At 41.8% G+C, this 21,832-nt stretch overlaps 1 protein-coding gene across 1 annotated transcript; it reads left to right on the top strand.

Moving 5' to 3' along the window:
- Window positions 1-7,665: 7,665 nt before the first annotated feature.
- On the top strand, window positions 7,666-9,674 carry LOC147634800 (indole-3-pyruvate monooxygenase YUCCA1-like). Its single transcript, XM_086803975.1, has one exon. The coding sequence runs from the start codon at window positions 7,779-7,781 to the stop codon at window positions 9,570-9,572; it is 1,794 nt and encodes a 597-aa protein (XP_086660101.1). The 5' UTR covers window positions 7,666-7,778; the 3' UTR covers window positions 9,573-9,674.
- The last annotated feature ends 12,158 nt before the right edge of the window (window positions 9,675-21,832 follow it).

The raw sequence follows: 21,832 nt of genomic DNA, 5'->3' as shown, positions 1-21,832 counted from the left end.
TTTTTTGTAAAATACTAAAAAATATTAAAAGATAATTATAATTTTTAGAAATGATGAATGAATGAATTATTTTAAGTAACGAATATTATTTTTTGTTTATTTATTTATATAATACATAAAATTTATTTGATTAATAAATAATATTAAAATTTCTTTAAAAATATTTCAAGTTTTTTTCTAAGAAATATTTATTTGAAATACTATTTTTTTAATAGTAAGAATTTATTGAATTATATCATAATATTCAATTGATTAAAAAATAAAATAAATATTTAACTTTTAATAATATTTTTTAAATAAATAATATTTATTTGATTAAAAAGATATATTTATTTTTTCTTTTTTTGGAGGAGAGACTTAAAATTGTATTACATAATTTTATTCCAAAATTTTTTATTGAAGAAATTATTTCAAAAATAAATTTTTATTTTTTTCATATTGATTAAATCATGAAATATAATGGTGAGGTGGCAGGCATTTTGCCACGTGGCAAAATTCTACTGACATGGAGCCTTCACGTGGGCATTCCTCATGCTCAAGTGTGAGGTGGCAATGCCATGCGTGTATATGACGTGTCATGCCATGTAAGCACAAAAAGTCAACCAAGTTGACTTTGCTAAGGTGGCAAGATGACATTGACATTCTTGATTACGTGTAAATGCGATGTGGCATGCCATATAGGCTTTAAAGAGTCAACCTTGTTGACTAAGTTGAGGTGGCAAGATGACATTGACATTCTTGATTATGTGTAAATGCGATGTGGCATGCCATATAGGCTTTAAAGAGTCAACCTTGTTGACTAAGTTGAGGTAGCATGATGAGATGGCAAGATGCTTATGTGGAGTCTCCTCCATATGATGTGGCATGTACATGTAGGACTAAGACTATGTTACCATAGCTCAATTTCTTGACAAATGGCATACTCTCTAGGCTTGGTGAAACACCAAGCCTAATAGGGTTCCTTTGTTTTAGACTTTGGACGGACAAACAATGAAAATTTGATTAAGATGGCTGGAAAATAGGCTTCCATTACTAAAATCTACTCCATTTTTTTTTGTGAAATGATCCACAAGAAATTAAAGTGCAATAAGGGTCGTACAAAATTTATATAATTTAATTATTAAACTTTTACAGGCCCTCAAGAGACTGAGTGAATTTTCTATAGAAGATCGAAAGAAATTCAACCGTTCAAATTGCAATTTGACAATATGGCCACATTCTATACATATTTGTCTATCTTCTCATCGTTGGATCTTCAATGTTGAGCTTCACATTTGCCAAGATCTTGAATAGAAAATCACATATTGCTTTACAATATAAGGTAGCAAAAAAATATTTATAAAAATAAGTTAAATAACCAAAACAAATTCCAATAAATCAAGTTAAGCTCTATGCAATATGTTACATTCATGTACGAATTGGGATGATCATTGGACATGGGATGTAGAAGTACTAAGCATTGTATGTGTGACATATACTGCAGTAAAGAAAGTTGAAAAATGCAAATGCCAAAATTTCTGTGCAATGAAACAATCACTAAAATAAATTGGATTTCCGATCAGGGGGTGCCATTTGAATACCCACTATATGTATAATGTGCCCCAAACACCATGGCACTAAATTCCAAATATAACTATGAGAGATTGGACCTTTAAGTTGTGAAGATGCCTATTTTCAGGCTACCTTTAAGTTGTGAAGATGCCTATTTTCAGGCTACCTTTAAGGCGCCCACTGTCAAAAGTGGTGCCCCTTATCTTGCAACCACCCCCCACTACATCTCCTTCTCTACATGTGTCTCTCTCATGCTGCTTGGAGATGCAAATGGCTACTTGAATAGGTGTATTCTTGGTTTTTTTCCTTTTCTTTTGTCTTATCATAAGAGTTTGTAGTCATGAGGAAGTGCGACTAAACATGAGGGTTTGGGGGCACCTTAGTTTTATAAGGACTATATCTCTCTTTTAATAAGAGAATGATTTTGGTGTTTAGGGGAGCCGGCCTTGGGTGGGCGTACAATGCAGGGTAGACCTAGGTAGCATGGGATTGACAATCGTTAGGGAACAGGCTATTCAAAGAGGAAAGCATCTTTCCAAGTTTTAGACCTTTAGCCACATGTAAAGGTGGTGGTAAAGGTACCAAGGTTCAGACCTTTAGTAGCCATGTGTAAAGGTGGTTGTAAAGGGGAGCCTTAGGGAAGTGCACAAAATAAGGAAAACTAAATAATGGTCCCTCTCACAAGAAGACCCATTTCATGATATTATTAGTACTGGTTGGCTCTACTAGTTTTGAAAATTCATGGCTCCAAAATACTTGCAACAATGAGGGATTTGTCTCCATTGATATTTTTTATTTTTAATAACAAACAATTGTATGGATTTAGATTCGTAAAATTTCAAGTGGTAGTAAGCATGTGCCTCCCCTTTGCTCCCCCTCAGCCACCTCTCCATGCGCTCAAAGGACATTGTTGGAATTAGGGTTGCAGGAATGCACACACAACTTCAAGAAGATGAGGAAGCTTGAGCACAACACAGTAGTGTATTATGAGTGCCAAAAAATGAAAGATACCAAGCCCTAGAAGATAATGGGCGTATATATAATGCACGGGGGAAAAAACCTCCTAGTGAGGGAAAAAGTGCCCCGGCGGTCCTAAGTGTGTTCACACACATCACTACTATAATATGGTAACAAATCCCCCCTAGAGTGATGCGGTGAACAAGAGCTAGCACTCATGTATAGAGAAGTGTCTAGCTATGTGGACGAATCCACAAAAGGGAGTAAGCCCAAAGCTTTGCGAAAAGCTTCGAACTTCTCACGAGGCAGAGCCTTTGTGAAAAGGTCTGCAAGGTTATCCTGTGTTGGCACATAAGCCAAACTGATCTCTCCTGCAGAGAGTCTCTCCCTGACATAATGGTAGTGCACCTCAATGTGCTTCGTACGAGCATGGAACACTGGGTTCCGCGCAACTGCCAATGCGCTCTGACTGTCAGTGAAGATGGTGGTGGCAGATGGCTGCCCAACACCCAAATCAGCCATAAGGCGTCTGAGCCACACACACTCAACCGTAGCTGTGAAAGCTGCCCTGTACTCAGCTTCACAACTAGAAGTGGCCACAGTAGGCTGCTTCTTGCTCAACCATGATATGCATGAGCTTCCAAGCATGAAGCAAAAACCACTCGTGGACACGCGTGTGTCATAACAACCAGCCCAGTCAGAATCTGAAAAAACATGTAAATCTGGCGGCAATGATCCCCCCTGGGATAAAACAACCCAAGATGCCGAGTACCACTCAAATAGCGAAAGATACGCTTCACTGCCTGCCAATGCTTAATGCCTGGGCTATGCATAAATCTGCTCACCTGTGAGACTGCAAACTGAATGTCTGGCCTCGTAATGCATACATAAATGAGGCAACCAACAGCTGTCTGATAGAGTGTGACATCAAAGTGATCTCCAGCTGACGCATAAGAGGCACCATGAGAGCCAGAACGAGTGCGACTAGACAAAGGGGCATCCAACTTGCTGTCACGCAAAGTCTGGACCAGCCATCTAGGCATATTCCTAGAGCCCTCAATCTCTTGTCTCTCATCCTCAAGTGCATCATGCACATCTGCATCAGATATAGGCTGATCTGTGCCATCATTTAAAACCTGCATAGGCTGAAAAACTGCCTCATGAGGTATTGCACTTGACTGTGCACCACTGAAAAGAGGCAACAATGTATCATAGACATCACGTGAGCTGATATCTGTCTCCTTAGTACATGAAACCAAGGGCTGAACTGCATCTTCCACAAATACAACATCACGGCTAACCAAAATGCGCTTTGTCTGTGGATGATACAAACGATAGCCTTTGCTCTCAGCACTATATCCAACAAAAATACATTTGACAGCTTTGTCATCCAATTTTCTGCGATGTTGCACAGGCACTAATGCATATGCCAGGCAACCAAAAACACGTAAATGGCCAACAGATGGCTTGCGGTTATGCCAAGCCTCATATGGAGTGACAACCTGTAATGCTTTGGTGGGACACCTGTTTAGTACATAAGTGGCACACATGACAGCCTCAAGCCAAAAACCATGTGGTAGACTTTGACTCTTAACCATACATCTTGCCATTTCCATGAGAGACCTGTTTTTTCTCTCAGCCACACCATTTTGCTGTGGTGTATACGGCACTGTACATTGGTGTTTTATCCCACGCTCAGCCAGAAATGCATTAAATTCTGAAGACATATACTCCCCCCCTCGATCTGAACGGAGGGTGCTCATCTTACTTTCTGACACATTTTCAGCCATAACCAAAAACTGTTTGAAGCACAAAAACACTTCGGACTTTGCCTTCAAAGGATATACCCATGCATGCCTGGTAAAATCATCAATGAAAGTCACGAAGTAAAGGTAGTTTCCAAATGATGGAGTTTGCATGGGACCACAAACATCACTGTGAACAAGCTGCAATCTGCGTTCAGCTCTCACTGATCCATCTTTGGGAAAGGAAGCACGCTGCATTTTACCCAATATGCAGCCCTCACAAACATGCTTGACAGGTGCCTCAAGCTTAGGCAAAGAAGACACCATTTCAGATTTCTGCAGGCGCAGCAAACTTGCAAAATTCAGATGACCAAAACGTGCATGCCACAGTTTTGCATTTGAAATAGCCTGCGTATCCATAATAGCACATGCTAAATCCTCTACACATTTGCCATCCATATTGAGCTTATACAGCCCTCGACATAGTGAACCAGATGCTACAATGATGTCACCACAAGAGAGATCATGAACAGTACATCTGTCGTCTACAAATTTTACAACCAAACCTGTTTTGGCAAATGCGGAGACTGACAGCAGATTCTTTTTGATCCCTGGCACATACAATGCATCAAAAAGTGTAAAGGTGTTGCAATTTGCAACATTCAGCACAATCTGTCCAACTCCTTTAACGGGATAAGAGGAGTTATTGGCACAAGTGACAGTATTCCCTGTGGGAGCAGACTCAAGGAAAGTGAATAAACTGCGCTGCGAGGTGATATGCTTAGTGGCACCACTGTCAAAGTACCATACATCTGAATCTACTGCAGACATACATGTGTCATGCAAAGATGGGTCATAACTGCACTGCGCATTGAATGCCCATTCTGTATCTTGAACAACATTAGCAGATTCATTGTTAGAAGGAGAGGCATCTGCAACAGCCATACCAGCCTCTTTCGCAGCTAGCTTAGGACACGCTTTGATGACATGATCATTTCCCTTACAGTACTTGCAAAATGTCTTCTGTTTGTCACCCTTCTTCTCATCTTTGTCTTCCTTCTTTGGTTGCGCAGCATTTGCAGATTTCTGCTTACTAGAAGAAAAGCCAGCTTTACCTTTCCCGCTTCTCTGACTAGCAACGAAAGCTTGATCTGCGACACGCATAATATTCCTGTTTTGCCTTGACTGGTCTTCTTGCAGCAAAACAGAAACTAACTCCTCAAATGATAAGGCATTGGGATTGCCTTTCATCATCAAGCGAAGAGTGGAAGCAAAACCCTGATAAGAATCTGGTAGACCATTCAAAACAGTCTGCACAAGTGAACTGTCTGACAGGATTTCATCTGCAGAAATGAGCTGCTCTTTGAAATCCTTGATCTTTGTCAAAAAGCTATCCATAGAATCACCTTCGTTCATATGCTCACTCTCCAAGTGTTTTCGGAGATAAGCAACACGAGCCTCATTTCTTGCCTGATACAATGTGGCAAGTACATCCCAAGCATCCTTAGAAGTCCTGCAGGAGCGAATATGTGGCATAATGGTACGTTTGACAGACAGCGCAATCAAGGCATGAGCCTGCGCATCTCTACCATCCCAACGAATCTGCTCTGCTGAAAGTGGTGGTTCTCGAATAGCTGCTACAGCACTTGTGCCTGCACCATCATCAACAGTACCTGTTTCTGATGTGTTTGCAGCATTCCCAGCCACAATAGGACGTGCATCAATACCCTGCACAATGTTCCATAACCCCTTTGCTACCAATACATGTCGCATCATATATGCCCACAATGGATAGTTGGTGCCATCCAACTTATCCTCAGCAGCCAACATGCGGAATACATCATTGTTGTCAGCCATGGCCAATGACTGTACTACTAGATGTAAATGCTGTCTGTAAGAGGTAAACCTGTATAAAATCGACCTGTGCTATGTAGCACAGCCCAAAACAGACGAATGGGCACCTGTCCTGCAGATTTTAATCTTGACAGAAAATCTGCACAGTAGGACGATTTTGCCTGCGCAGTACTTGGAATGCAAAAACGGAGGGCGAAATGACTTCAGATCAAAATTCTGAAACGACCAAGCCCAGTGGGCTCTCCCACGGCATATACTAACCTGCAGACGCTCGTGAAACCTCGTCGCAATCGGAGGAGATGAAGCGGCAGGTGCCGGTGATGCTGCCCGGGAGGAGGAAGCCTGCTCTGATACCAATTGTTGGAATTAGGGTTGCAGGAATGCACACACAACTTCAAGAAGATGAGGAAGCTTGAGCACAACACAGTAGTGTATTATGAGTGCCAAAAAATGAAAGATACCAAGCCCTAGAAGATAATGGGCGTATATATAATGCACGGGGGAAAAAACCTCCTAGTGAGGGAAAAAGTGCCCCGGCGGTCCTAAGTGTGTTCACACACATCACTACTATAATATGGTAACACTCGTGTGCGACCAAGTCCCCAGCCATCACCTTCCCTATCCTAAGAAGGAGAGATGCAAACAATAGAATGCCGTTCCTCTCCCCTCTCTCACAATGATGTATTCTTGCATGCCCAAGAGAGAGGGAGGGAGAGACTACTCACGTTGAGGCATTTGTGCAAGCACAATTGGGCTAGGGTAATAGTTGTGTCTTTTTCATGCTAAGACAAAATATTAAAAAGTGGCTACCAAAGAATCTTTTTAATTAATGTATTAGATTTTTCCACTCATTGTTTGCACCACAACACGCCTATTCTTTATTATCCTCACTTTCTCTTCAGGAATAATTATGTAATCCAAAATTCTAATCATAGCCATTTAAAAGGGAACTATCTTAATATAACCATGGGTTTTACTAGTGGGCAACCCGCACCTCTTTTGAGACTTCCAAATTTAAATTCTATCCAAACCTCCTCCCCTTCTCGAACCTCCAAATTTTTATCATATAATATATAGAGATATAGAGAAGTCATGGGTGGCACTTTGTCATGTGGTACATATTTGACAAACCTCCTACCCTTCTCGAACCTCCAAATTTTTATCATATAATATATAGAGATATAGAGAAGTCATGGGTAGCACTTTGTCATGTGGTACATATCTTAATATAACCATAGGTTTTACTAGTGGGCAACCCGCACCTCTTTTGAGACTTCCAAATTTAAATTCTACCCAAACCTCCTCCCCTTCTCGAACCTCCAAATTTTTATCATATAATATATAGAGATATAGAGAAGTCATGGGTGGCACTTTGTCATGTGGTACATATTTGACAAAACGTGCCCATTAGTCGCCACAAAATCTTTAAGAAAGAAAACTATCTAGCATTTTAAATGAAAACTAGCTAGCAGTGCTAGAAAAAATCTAACCTTTAATGTATTTTGCACCGGTTAAAATTTAGAAGATCCTTGGTTATAAAAACTGGTACTCCAAGTTCCAACTCTCTCTTGTCCGAGTCTGGTTAGGTTTTGTGGCCGAGTCGTGTGGTGTAGGCTGTAGTCTATAGGTGTGCTTTAGATTCATAGGCTCTACCCAACGCGCACAGAGATTATGGCCGAGAGGATGCAGGCATGGCTGAGGAGCTTGGACTCTGTATTGCAGAAAGGCGATGTGACTGCAGCAGCAGAGCTCTTCCAAGCGGACGAGTGCTTCTGGAGAGACTTGCTGGCCTTCACGTGGAACCTTTACACAGCCGAGTCTCAGGCGGAGATCCAAGCCATGCTGGAGGCAACGCTAGAAGAGAGCAAGCCTTATGGGTGGAAGCTGGACGGGGAGGTGGAGATGGGCGACGATGGCGTGCTGCAAGCCTTCATAAGGTTCGAGACGCAGAGAGGAAGAGGGAGGGGTCACGTGAGCCTGAGAGGGGACAAGTGCTGGTGCTTGCTCACTGCCATGGAAGAACTCAAAGGGTACGAAGAGAAGATGGGAGGTAGAAGAGAGATGGGGGCAGAGCATGGAGCTATCAAGGGCAGGAAAACATGGTTGGAAAACAGAGAGGAAGAGATGCGAGAGCTTGGGCGAAGCGTGCAGCCTTACTGTGTGATCGTTGGGGGCGGACAAGGGGGCATAGCTCTGGGCGCACGGCTGAGGAAGCTCGGCGTGCCTACCATCATTGTGGAGAAAAACAAACGGCCAGGGGACTCATGGAGGAACCGATACAAGTCTCTATGTTTGCATGATCCTGTGTGGTATGACCACCTGCCGTATTTGCCCTTTCCTGAGGATTGGCCAGTGTTCTCGCCCAAGGACAAGATAGCGGATTGGCTGGAGGCCTATACGAAAATTATGGAATTGGTGTATTGGTCCTCCACAGAGTGCAAATCGGCCAGGTTTGATGAGCAGCAGGGGAAGTGGGAGGTGGTGGTGGTGGTGAAAAAGGGGGCAGAAGAGGAGGAGGAGGTGGTTCTGTACCCCAATCAGCTTGTTCTAGCCACGGGAATGTCCGGCATGCCCAACCTGCCCAGCTTCCCCGGACAAGGGTCCTTTCAAGGCGTTCAATGCCATTCTAGCCAGCACACGGGAGGCGAAGGCTGGGCCGGCAAGCGGTGTGTAGTGGTGGGATCCAACAATTCCGCCCACGACATATGTGCCGATCTCTGGGAGAACGGAGCAGCAGAAGTGACTATGGTGCAGCGCAGCTCTACCCACGTGCTACGCTCCCAGGACCTCCTAGAAGGGGCGCTGCCCACCTACACCCAAGGCTCCAAATACTCCACCGCTGACGCCGACCTCCTCTTTGCCGCCATCCCATACAAGCTCTTCCATAAGACCCAGATTCCGATGTATGCCCGCTTCGCACAAACACATGCCCACTTCTACAAACGCCTCCAAGAAGCCGGATTCATGCTGGACTTTGGCGAGGACGGATCCGGCCTCTTCGCCAAGTACCTCCGCAGGGGCTCCGGCTACTACATTGATGTGGGCGCGTCGGAGCTCGTGATCAACGGTGAGATCAAGCTCAAGAGCGGAGTTACCGTGGTAGAAGTGAGGAGCCACTCGGTGATATTCAGCGATGGCAGCGAGACGCCCGCCGACCTCATCGTGTACGCTACTGGATACACGTCCATGACTGGGTGGGCAGCGAAGCTCATCTCACAGGAGGTGGCCGACAAGGTGGGAAAATGCTGGGGCCTTGGATCTGGCACCAAGAAGGACCCCGGTCCATGGGAACGCGAGCTGCGCAACATGTGGAAGCCCACACACCAGCCAGGCCTCTGGTTTCATGGCGGCAACCTCCACCAATCGCGCCACTACTCGCTTGTCTTGGGCCTGCAGATTAAGGCACGTATGGAGGGCATTCCCACCCCTGTCTACGGTATGCCCGAGGTTCATCATACTAGTTGAGTATTTTTCTACATGTTCTTTGTGGTATATCCGGTTAAAAAACAGTTCGCCCTTTTTTAAATAAAGCTTTTTCGGTGCGTCGACTATCTGTTTTTTGGAAAATTGTGTCACTAATATCATGGCCTTGAACCCTTCTCTCTCTCGTTAAACTAGCTATAGCTCTTTGAGCAAATGGTGCGCTACTAGTGTTGAAACTAGGTGGAAACTATTAAAAAAAGAAAGTAAAGCATTTGTGAACTTTAATGTTGCCACTCACTAAGACTCTATCTTCTAAAAGAGACTTCAACGTGAAGTGCTAATCTTGAAATTGAGACTTCAATGCTACAAGTGGCCCTGACCCGCCTATGAATGGTTTAAACTGTTGTTCACATGTGCTAGTATCTATGACACACGCACATGCACAAGGACATGGGTCTGGCCTTCGAGAAATGTAAGAATATAATTATTTTTCCATTTTCATCACATCATGTTATATAAACACAATTGTTATATAAACGTCATATTATTTTCATCACATTATGTCATATAAACACAATTGTTTTTCTCTTTTCATCACACCAAACTCTTTCTATCATCAAACTTTTTTTTATACCATAGTATGTATGCATGTCAATCCCATATGCATGCTTAACCTTGTATGACGAACCTAAAGGTTTCTTTTTCTCTTGTGGTACATCAACATATTTGAAAACCTTGAAAAAAATAAACTAAGAAACGAAATACTATTTTTCTCCCCACCGATTAGTCTCGACCTACTCTTGGAGGTACCAAGCCTTTATATATATATATATATATATATATACATACATACATACATACATACGCACACACACACATACATTCTTTTTATATTTTTTACATATTTATGATATGCTTATAATATAAATTTATATTTACTATATAAATATATGTATATTTATATAATAAACATATATATTAATTCTCTCTCTCTCTCTCTCTCTCTCTCTCTCTCTCTCTCTACCATAGATATATATACATGTCATAATGTTCATAATATCTATTTATATTTATATATAAAAGCTTGAATATCTTGATTTTATCCATAACATTTACATATTATAACCTCTCTCTCTCTCTCTCTCTCTCTCTCTTCACCATAGATATATATACATGTCATATTGTTTATAATATATATTTATATTTATATATAAAAGTTTGAATATCTTGATTTTATCCATAACATCTACATATTATAACCTCTCTCTCTCTCTCTCTCTCTCTCTACCATAGATATATATATACACGTCATATTGTATATAATATATATATATATATATATATATATATATATATATATATATGAAAGCTTGAATATCTTGATTTTATTCATAACATCTACATATTATAACACATCTCTCTCTCTCTCTCTCTCTCTCTCTCTCTCTCTCTCTCTCTTATTAGATTTATTGTAATTTAAATGCATTATGCTCCTAATATATATATATATATATATATTTATTATATAATAACTATATAAATATATACATAATTATTATATAATACATACATACATACATATATATAAACTTATTATAAATTTACTATAAAAAATATATATTATATATTATATAAATATATTTTTAGTACATATTAAACACATAGTATTATATTAAATTTTTATTATTATATAAATATAAATATAAATATATATATAATAAATATATGTTATTATATTAAATTTTTTAAATATAATTTATATTTATCTACATAATAAATATATAAGTTTGTATTTACTATACATGTGAGATCCCTGTCCCCTCTGCGCACCGGAATGTGGGAAGCTAGCAGTGGAAGTAGTAACCTCTCTTGCGGGGCAGGGTTTCCCACTCGGGGTCTCACCCACGAATGTCCGGACAAGCGACTACTCTCTCGGTTCTTCCAATATCGAACTCGGGAAAAACTGGCATGGGCGATTCCTCCAAGAAAAATATTCTAACGTAGTCAAAAGCCTTAACTTTCCTTTTTCATTCCGACCGAACCCGTGGATTACATGGCCGGATCAAGAGAGGAACTTGCACTTGGATCATAGAGACCAACGCTTTTTTCCTCGTTAAAGAGGCACAACCGTTGATTCTTTTTCATAGAACAAGGAATATCCGTGATTTACTTCAACTATCGTAACTTGAACACAATTGAATTTTAATTATAGGGATCCATAAGTCCCTAACCCTATCTAGTCCCATGGGTTAGCCAACCGCCCAACCACTGTATTGATAGGATCTATTATGAAAATTTGGTTCTGTTTTGTCTCGGGTACCACGAAAAAGAGTTCCCAAGCCCCCTAGCTGCGGCTCTTATACAAAACTTAAATAGACACACTACTTACGCACCCAATATGAAATTGCCTTTTCTTAGACTCAACTATTTCTAAACAACATTGTAGTAAAACCATGGTGTTTCCATCACAATCCTCAGTATTTGAGTTCTATGTCCAATTTCTAATCATTTCTTCCTCGGTGTATCTATGACATCATTGGCAACCAGAACGCTCACCACCTGCTCACTCAGGGACCTTTTGGATAGTTCTTAGCCCATAGTACCCAGGAATATAATCAAGTATTCCATTCATTTCTTTCTCAGTGTACCTATAGAATCATTGGCAACGAGAATGCTCACCACTTGCTCACTCAGGGATCTTTTCAATAGTTCCTAAGAATATAATCAGATGGACTCTCAGTTGAAGATCAGCAAGATTAACCAACAAGATCCATGTAAAAGAGCCATAAACTCATCTATTGAAGACCAATAAGACCAATCAACTAGATTCATGCCCGTGTTCAGAAAACAAACTCCAACTCATTTTCTTCCTAGACGCACGCGTGGGTATCTTGGGCGACCCAGAGCCCGGGCACTGTATGGTCAGCACTCGCTAGGTTCCTTCGCAAGTCACCTAGCGCTTCACTCATAGGTCGCTTCCTTGGTCTCTCATCCACCGTACCGGAAGCTCACCATTTTAATCGAACCGAGGTTGGTCAAGATCTCGGCCGACCTTACCATGCGAGACGTCCTTCATTGACTCTCTGTCAGGTATTGCAACTTTTTCACCTAGGTCCCTAGGACCTCATTCACAAGATGGTCAAAATGCTTCCTCAGTATTCTTGACATAAAACAATCTTTAAAAAGCAAGTTTCACATATAAATATAGTTTTAAACAAAATTCTCATCTTTCCTCATCATTCCACATCCTTTCACATTATTTCTCATTTATTCTCATCATTCCACATCTTTTCACATTATTCCTCATCATTTCTCATCTTTCCACATTTTTCTACATCAATCCATATCACATTACATCATTCCCACATCAACTCACATCCAATCACATCATTTTCATATCAACTCACATCCAATCACATCATCCCACATCAATTCACATTCTATCACATTATTTTCACATCAACTCACATCCAATCACATCATTTTTGATCCATTCATATTCATTCACATCATTTCATAACCATTCATATTCATTCACATCATTTCATAACCATTCACATCCATTCACATCATTTCACACCCATTCACATCCATTCACATCATTTTACATTTATTCACATCCATTCACATCATTTCACACCCATTCATATTATTTTACACCCATTCACATCATTCTTACATCCATTCATACCTATTCACATCCATTCACATAATTTCACACCCATTCATATCCATTCACATCATTTCACATCCATTTACATCATTCTTATATCCATTCACATCATCCCTACATTCATTCTCATCATTCTTACATTCATTTACATCCATTCTCATCATTCCTACATTCATTCACATCATTCCTACATTCATTTATATCCATTCTCATTATTCCTACATTCATTCACAAATTTTTTAAAATAAAATATGCTTGATATTCTTTTTTTTAAAATAAAAGATTCATGGGATTTATAAAATCAATTATATCCATATTTACTCTTTTAGTATAAATACTAATCTATTTATTTAAATGAATCATTTTCACAATTCTCATAAATTGAATGATTTTATAAAATTTGTACGTAATCTTCTTTATTTTTGTGACTATTGAATAATGCTACTTTTAGCATAAAATTTATTTATGCATGTACAAATATAAAGATAAATATAACAAAATTTCTCTTTTCTCTCTATTTACTCAATTATGCATAAATACTATAAAAGTATTTTTTATAAATGTAACAAAAATCATTCTTTTAGCATAAAAATATTTATGCCTAGAATATGATGGAAATTTTCCTTTTTGTATTAACAAAATTATGCTTAAAAATATAATTTATTTTTTTAATGAAAATTTTTTACCATAGCTTCGTTACTGTTTCTGAGAATGTTCAATTTTCTAACATTAAATGAATATTCATAATTAAAAAATGATAAGAACTTCTCTTTTAAACTAAAATTTATTATGCATACATAACATAATTATAAGCATAATTACGATTAAATCTCTTGATAATTCTTAAATATCTATTCTTAAAAATGTTAGCATAACCCTCTTTCAACTCAAAATAAAATAATATGATTTTTTCTAATCATAAACAAGCTTAAAGAAATTAAAAAACTTAATCCTCTTCTCTAGCTTGTCAAGCTTACAGTTTTGATTAAGATAATGAAATTAGCATTAAGATCCATCCTTCTAACAAGGACCCATCCAAAAAGATGATTAATCTATGTGAAGCATGCCAATCAAACAAAGCATGTATTTCCACGTGACAGAAATGTGATGCACTAGATGTTGTGCATTCAAATGTATGGGGTCCTACAAAGACCATGTGTATGGGAGGCTGTGCAAGTATTATGTGACATTTATTGATGACCACACAAGGAAAGTGTGGTTATACTTCATGAAGGAGAAGGGTGAGGTGTTCACTCATTTTCAGAATTTTAGAGTTATGGTTGAAAAGAAAACAAGGAAATATGTAAAGTGCCTAAGGTCAGATGGAGGGGGAGAGTACTTCTCCAATGAGTTCTTTGAATTTTTGAAGAAGAATGGTATTCGGAGACAGTTTACATTGCAAATTCACTCCGCAGCAGCAAAATGGAGTTGCTGAGCAGAAAAATAAGCACATTGCTAAGATTATGCGAGCATTGATGGGAGAGAAGAATATGCCGCATAGCTATTGGGTAGAGGCTGTTTCTACAGCAGTTTACATTACGAACAGGACTCCAACTGCAGCCATACATGATGTAACTCTAGAGGAGAGGTTTCTTGGCAGAAAACCTGATTTGTCTCATCTTAAAGTCTTTGGATGCATTGCATATGTGCATGTGCCAGATGAGCTGAGAACTAAGCTGGATCCAAAAGCTGAAAAATGTGTGTTTATTGGATACTCCCTTATGGTGTTATAACCCTGCTACACGTGAGTTGAGGGTAAGCACGGATGTTATTTTTGATGAGATGAGCAATTGGTATGCTGTTGAAAAAGAATCTGTTGGGATTGATGTGAGTGAAAATGTGGTTGCACAGAATACAAGTCACCAATCACAGTCTTTGAGTGGACCAGGAGAGTCCTCATCTAGTGGTTCAGTTGATAGACTATGGAGTGGCAGGCTGCGTCATAATACCAGTTCTGCAAATGTGATTAGTACATCACATAAAGGCAAAGAGAAAGTGGTTGAGCCCTTCAGTATGCTTGACATTTCTGCAGGGCATTCTCATGTTGATGGAGAGTTTAGTGGCTCAGAGATGAGCCTTGATGAGGATATTGGGATACCAGCTATGAGAACACTTGGTGTAAAGAAGGCTATGGAAGACATGAATGCAAAGCTACGAAGATATGGGAGAGTGAAGAATCCTGTGCAGAGGTTTACCTATGATGGTTATGTGGCACATCTCTATGCATACATGGAAAAATTTGTGCAGGTTATAGAGCCCACATGCATTGTTGAGGCTGTTGGAAATGTGTGTTGGGAGAAAGCTATGGATGAGGAGATGGATGCACTATATGGAAATGAGACTTGGGATTTAGTGCAATTGCCTGAAGGCAAGAAAGCCATTGGATACAAGTGGGTGTACAAAGTAAAACATAACAGTGATGGAAGCATAAGCAGGTAGTACAAGGCTAGATTGGCCAAAAGATATGCGCAGACATATGGCATTGATTATGAGGAAACTTTCAGCCCAGTTGCCAAGATGGCAACAGTGAGAGTTGTGATAGCAGTGGCTGCGTCAAAGCAATGGTCTTTACATCAAATGGATGTAAAGAATGCATCAGATGGATGTAAAGAATGCATTCTTGCATGGGGATTTGCAGGAAGATGTGTATATGTTGCAGCCACCTGGTTATGAGAATGTGAGTCACCTCGAGCATGTTTGCAGGTTTAAGAAAGCCTTGTATGGCTTAAAACAAGCACCAAGAGCATGGTCTGACAAGATTTCTGAATATCTTATCACGATTTAGCTTTCATGTAGCCAATCCAGATTTCTCGCTGTATGTGAGACACAGTGATACAGGGGTTGTCCTTGTTGTCATCTTTGTAGATGACCTGATCATTACGGGGGACCATGATGCAGAGATGTAAAGATCTTGCTTAGACAGAAGTTTGAGATGAAGAATCTGGGGGAGCTAAGATATTTCTTGGGCATTGAGGTGATTAGGTCACCACATGGTATTGGATTACTGTAGAGATAGTATGGCTTGGACATGTTGTCCAAGTATGGTATGACAGGCTGTAAGCCTATCTCAGTGCCATTGGATCAGAATGGCAAGTTGAAAGCAGATTCAGGAGAGATTTGGAGGATCCTACTATGTATAGGTGCATAGTAGGAAGCTTGATCTACATGACGATCACCAGGTCATATTTGAGCTATGCTGTTGGGTTGGTGAGTCAGTTTATGCAGGTTCTTCGGAAGCCGCATTTGGATGCATTGAGACGCATACTGAGGTATATGAGGTCTACTTTGCATTGTGGACTATTTTATGAAACTGGGACAGAGATATGTGTACATGGGTACACAGATGCTGATTGGGCTGGTAGTATCTCAGATAGAAGATCTACTAGTGGCTTCATGTTTTCTTTGGGAAGTGCTGCTGTGACTTGGAGCAGTAAGAAGCAGCCTACGGTTGCTTTATCTAGTACATAGAGGCCGAGTACAGAGGTGCTGTTATGGCAGCATGTGAGGTAGCTTGGTTGAGAAAGCTACTTGCAGATTTGGGTCTATCGGTGGATAGACAAGTTGTCATTTTCTGTGACAACATTAGCAGTATATAGTTGGCCAGGAACCCAGTTTTTCATGCTCACAGCACGAAGCATATAGAGGTCCAATACCATTTTGTTAGAGAGAAGGTTTTGGCAGGAGACATTGACCTTGTTTATGTCAGCACACAGGATCAGGTCGCTGATATCTTCACCAAAGCATTGGGTGCAGAGAAGCTCCGCAGATTCAGGGCTTCGCTTGGTGTACATGAGATGGAGTTGAGCTCGAGGGGGAGTGTTGAGATATCGAGCTCATCTACTAGGGACACTGATGACCCGCCTGGGGGATAGGCCCCACACTTACACCACTGGCATGGTTAGTGAGATCATGGGTGATATGCGGCCAATGGGATGACAGGCTGTGTGACAGCCATTCTAGAGACTGGCATAGTTATAGCACCAACTCATTTAGTTGGGTTCACACTATAGAGAATCCTAGTATGTATTTGGTTCAGTACCTTTTCATATATGTGTACTCTTATCTTTGTATGTGGTGTGTTGAGTGTTGTGTGAAGAAGAAGAAGATTTTCAGCCTCTCACCTTGTGTGTTCCCTTTTAGGATTTTGTGAGTGTGTGTGTGCTTGCAAGAGCTCAAGCTCTCTTCTCCCCTGCATCTTTTCATGGGGGGCGCATCATTATCATACGGCGTCCGATGTGGGTGAAACTTTGTGAACAAGTCCATAGGTCTGCTATCGCTCCACTCCCAAATGTTCACCACCATCATACACCAGATGGGTGGGACGGTGTGTTGCCACCTGCTATTTTTTGCATAGTGCCCAAGGGTCCGCTATGCAAAAAATAGTGGGTTTGGGTGGCGCATCATTATCATACGGTGTTCGATGCGATAAAAAATTACAAGGGAGTTCATGGGGATGCTATCTCTCCACTCGCGCAAAGTTTCACCACCATCGGACGTCAGATGGGCGGGACAGTGTGCTGCCATCTTCTATTTTTCGCATAGTGCCCAAAGGGTCCCCTATGCAAAAAAATAGCGGGTTTGGGTGGCGCATCATTACATGGGGCGTCTGATGCAGGTGAAACTTTGCAAGCAGGTCCAAAGAGCCGCTACCCCTCCACTCGCAAAGTTTCACGACCATCGGACGCTAGATGGGCAGGACTGTGTGTGCTGCCACCCACTATTTCTCGCATCCATAGTGCCTAAGGGGTCCCCTATGCAAAAAATAACGAGTTTGGGTGGTGTCCGATGTGGGTGAAAATCTGGGAGCATGTCCATAGGGCTTTTACCCCTCCACTCACGAAGTGTCACCACCATTGGACACAAGATGGGCATGACGGTGTGTTGCCACCCGTGCTATTTTTTTCATAGTGCCCAAGGGGTCCTTTATGCAAAAAAAAACGGGTTTGGGTAAGGCATCATTATCATACGGCGTTCGATGAGAGTGAAACTTTGCAAGCCGGTCCATGGGACAGCTACCCCTTCACTCACAAAGTTTCACCATCATCGGCGGACACCGGATGGGTGGGACGGTGTGCTGCCACCTGCTATTTTTCGTATAGTGCACAAGGGGTCCCCCTATGCCAAAAAATAACAGGTTTGGGTGGCGCATGATTATCATATGGCGTCCGATGTGGATGAAGCTTTGTGAGTAGGTCAATGGAGCTGCTACCCCTCCACTCACAAATTTTCACCACCATCGGACGTGGTATTGGCGGGTGGTGTGCTACCATCTGTTATTTTTCACATAGTGCCCAAGGGGTCCCCTATGCAAAAAATAGCGGGTTTAGCTGGTGTATCATTATCATACGGCGTCTGACATGGGTGAAACTTTGTAAGAATGTCCATCGGGATGCTAACCATCCACTTGCAAAGTTTCACCACCATCGGACATCGGATGGGTGGGACGGTGTGCTGCCAATTGCTATTTTTCGCATAGTGCCCAAGGAGTCCCCTATGCAAAAAATAGCGGGTTGTGGTGCATCATTATCATACAGCGTCCGATGGTGGTGAAACTTTGTGAGCACGTCTGTGAGGCTGCTACCCCTCCACTCGCAAAGTTTCACCACCATCGAACACCGGATTGGGCGGGGCTATTTTTTACATAGTGCCCAAGGAGTCCCCTATTTTTTACATAGTGCCCAAGGAGTCCCCTATGCAAAAAATAATGGGTTTGTGTAGGGCATCATTATCATACGGCATCCGAATATGGGTGAAAGTTGGCAAGCAGGTCCATGGGGCAGCTACCCCTCCACTCCCCAAGTTTCATTGGATGAGACAATTTGTGTCACCCGCTATTTTTCCCATAGTGCCCAAGGGGTCCCCTATGCAAGAAATAGCAAGTTCCGGTGGTGCATCATTGTCATACGGTATCTGATGTGGATGAAACTTTACAAGTAGGTCCATGGGGCTGCTACCCCTCCACTCCCCAAGTTTCACCAACATCAGATGCCAAATTGGACAGGACGGTGTGCTGCCCACCCGCTATTTTTCACATAGTTTCCAAGGGGTCCCCTATGCAAAAAATTGCGAGTTTGGGTGGCGCATCATTATCACGGCATCTGATGTAGGTGAAATTTTGTGAGCAGGTCCGTGGGACTGCTACCCCTCTAGTCAAAGTTTCACCACCCCACGATCGGATGCCGGATGGGTGGGACGGTGTGCTGCCACCTGCTCTTTTCACATAGTGCCCAAGGGGTCCCCTATGCAAAAAATAACGGCTTTGGGTGGCACATCATTATCATACGACATTCGATATGGGTGGAACTTTGTGAGTGGGTCCATGAGGCTACTACCCTCCACTAGAAAAGTTTCACCACATGGGACGCTGGATGGGTGGGACGGTATGCTACCACCTGCTATTTTTTTTGCATCATGCCCAAGGGGTCCCCTATGCAAAAAATAGCGGGTTTGGGTGGGGCATCATTATCATACGACGCCCGATGCAAGTGAAACTTTGTGGGCGGGTCCATGGGGTTGCTATCCCTCCACACGCAAAGTTTTGCCACCACAGATGCTGGATGTGCACGATGGTGTGATGCAACTCACTATTTTTCGCATAGTGTCTAAGGGGTTCCCTATGCAAAAAATAGTGGGTTTGGGTGGCGCATCATTATCATACAGTGTCCGATGCGGGTGAAACTTTGCAATCGGATCCATGAGGCTATTACCCCCTCCACTTGCAAAGTTTCACCACCATCAAACGCCAGATGGGCGGCACGGTCTGTTGCCACCCGCTATTTTTGCATAGTGCCGAAGGAGTCCCCTATGCAAGAAATTGCGATTTTTCGCATAGTGCCCAAGGAGTCCTCTATGCAAAAAATAGCGGGTTTGGGTGGTGCATCAATATCATATGGTGTTCGATGCAGGTGAAACTTTGCGAGTGGGTCCATGGGGCTGCTATCCCTCCACTCACAAAGTCTCACCACCATCGGATGGGTGGGATGGTGTGTTGCCACTTGCTATTTTTCGCATAGTGCCCAAGGGGTCCCCAAAAAATAGTGGGTTTAGGTGGACATCATTATGATACAGCGTCTGATGTAGGTGAAACTTTGCGAGCAGGTCCATGGGACTGTTACCCCTCCACTCGTAAAATTTCACCACCATCGGATGCCGGATGGGTGGGATGGTGTGCTACCACACACGATTTTTCGCGTGCCCAAGGGGTCTCCTATGCAAAAAATAGCATATTTGGGTGGGACATAATTATCATATGGTGTTTGATGGTGGTGAAACTTTGCAAGTGGGTCCATGGGGCTGCTACCCCCCACTCCTAAATTTTCACCACCATCAGATGCAGGATGGGTGGGATGGTGTGTTGCCACCTATTTTTTGCATAGTGCCCAAGGGGTCCCCTATGCAAAAAATAGCACATTTGGGTTGGGCATCATTATCATATGGTGTCTGATGGTGGTGAAACTTTGTGAGCGGATCTAAGGGGCTGCTACTCCTCCTCTCACAAAGTTTCACCACCATTGGGATGGTTTGTTGCCACCTTCTATTTTTTGCATAGTACCCAAGGGGTCCCCTATGCTGGATGGGTGGGATGGTTTGTTGCCACCTTCTATTTTTTGCATAGTACCCAAGGGGTCCCCTATGCATAAAATAGCAGGTTTGGGTGGGGCATCATTATCATATGGTATCCGATGGTGGTGAAACTATACGAGCGGATCTATGGGTCTCTTGCCTTGCCACTCACAAAGTTTGACCACCATCCCGCTGTCATATGGGTGAGATAGTGTGTTGCCACTTGCTATTTTTTCACATAGTACCCAAGGGGTCCCCTATGCAAAAAATAACGTGTTTGGGTGGGGCATCGTTATGATATAGTGTCTGATGATGGTGAAACTTTTCGAGCGGTTCTATGGGCCTCCTACCCCTCCACTTGCAAAGTTTCACCACCATCGGATGTCGGATTGGTGGGACGGTGTGTTGCCACCCACTATTTTTTTGCATAGTGCCCAAGGAGTCCCCTATGCAAAAAATAGCAGGTTTAGGTGGGGCATCATTACCATACGATGTTTGATGGTGATGAAACTTTACAAGCGGGTCCATGGGGCTCCTACTCCTCCACTCACAAAGTTTCACCACTGTTGGTGGACGCCAAATGGGTGGGATGGTGTGCTGCCACCCGCTATTTTTTGCATTGTGCGCCCAATGGGTCCCTTATGCAAAGAATAGCATGGCACCTTACATGTACAAAATTTATAGAAATAAAAAATCACAAAAGACATATTCCAATATGTAAAACTTTATAGAAATACAAAATGACAAAAGACATAGTCCAATATATAAATCAAAATGTGATACAATTGGTGGGTGTCATATATAGAAACATGAGGTCATAAATACAAATGGCATGTAGACTGGTCGATACAAAATCATGATGCGATAAACATCTACATGATGGCTAATCCTAATCTCAAAGGACCTGATAACCTCCAAGATGACATGCCCGCTGCCTCCTCCTCGGATCCTATACAACGCGCTCTGCAATGGTCCTCTAAGTAAGACTCTCCTTTGCCATGAATGAGGACTCACCACGTGTTGCAGTAGCAGCATCACTAAGCTCCTGGTCAATCGGTTGGCCTTT

This window comes from Cibotium barometz, chromosome 10 (genome assembly GCF_041138505.1).
Source record: "Cibotium barometz isolate CiBa-2024 chromosome 10, ASM4113850v1, whole genome shotgun sequence".
Lineage (NCBI taxonomy): Eukaryota > Viridiplantae > Streptophyta > Polypodiopsida > Cyatheales > Cibotiaceae > Cibotium > Cibotium barometz.
Note: the sequence above shows the minus strand (reverse complement) of the source record. Positions and strands in the feature narration are given on the sequence as shown.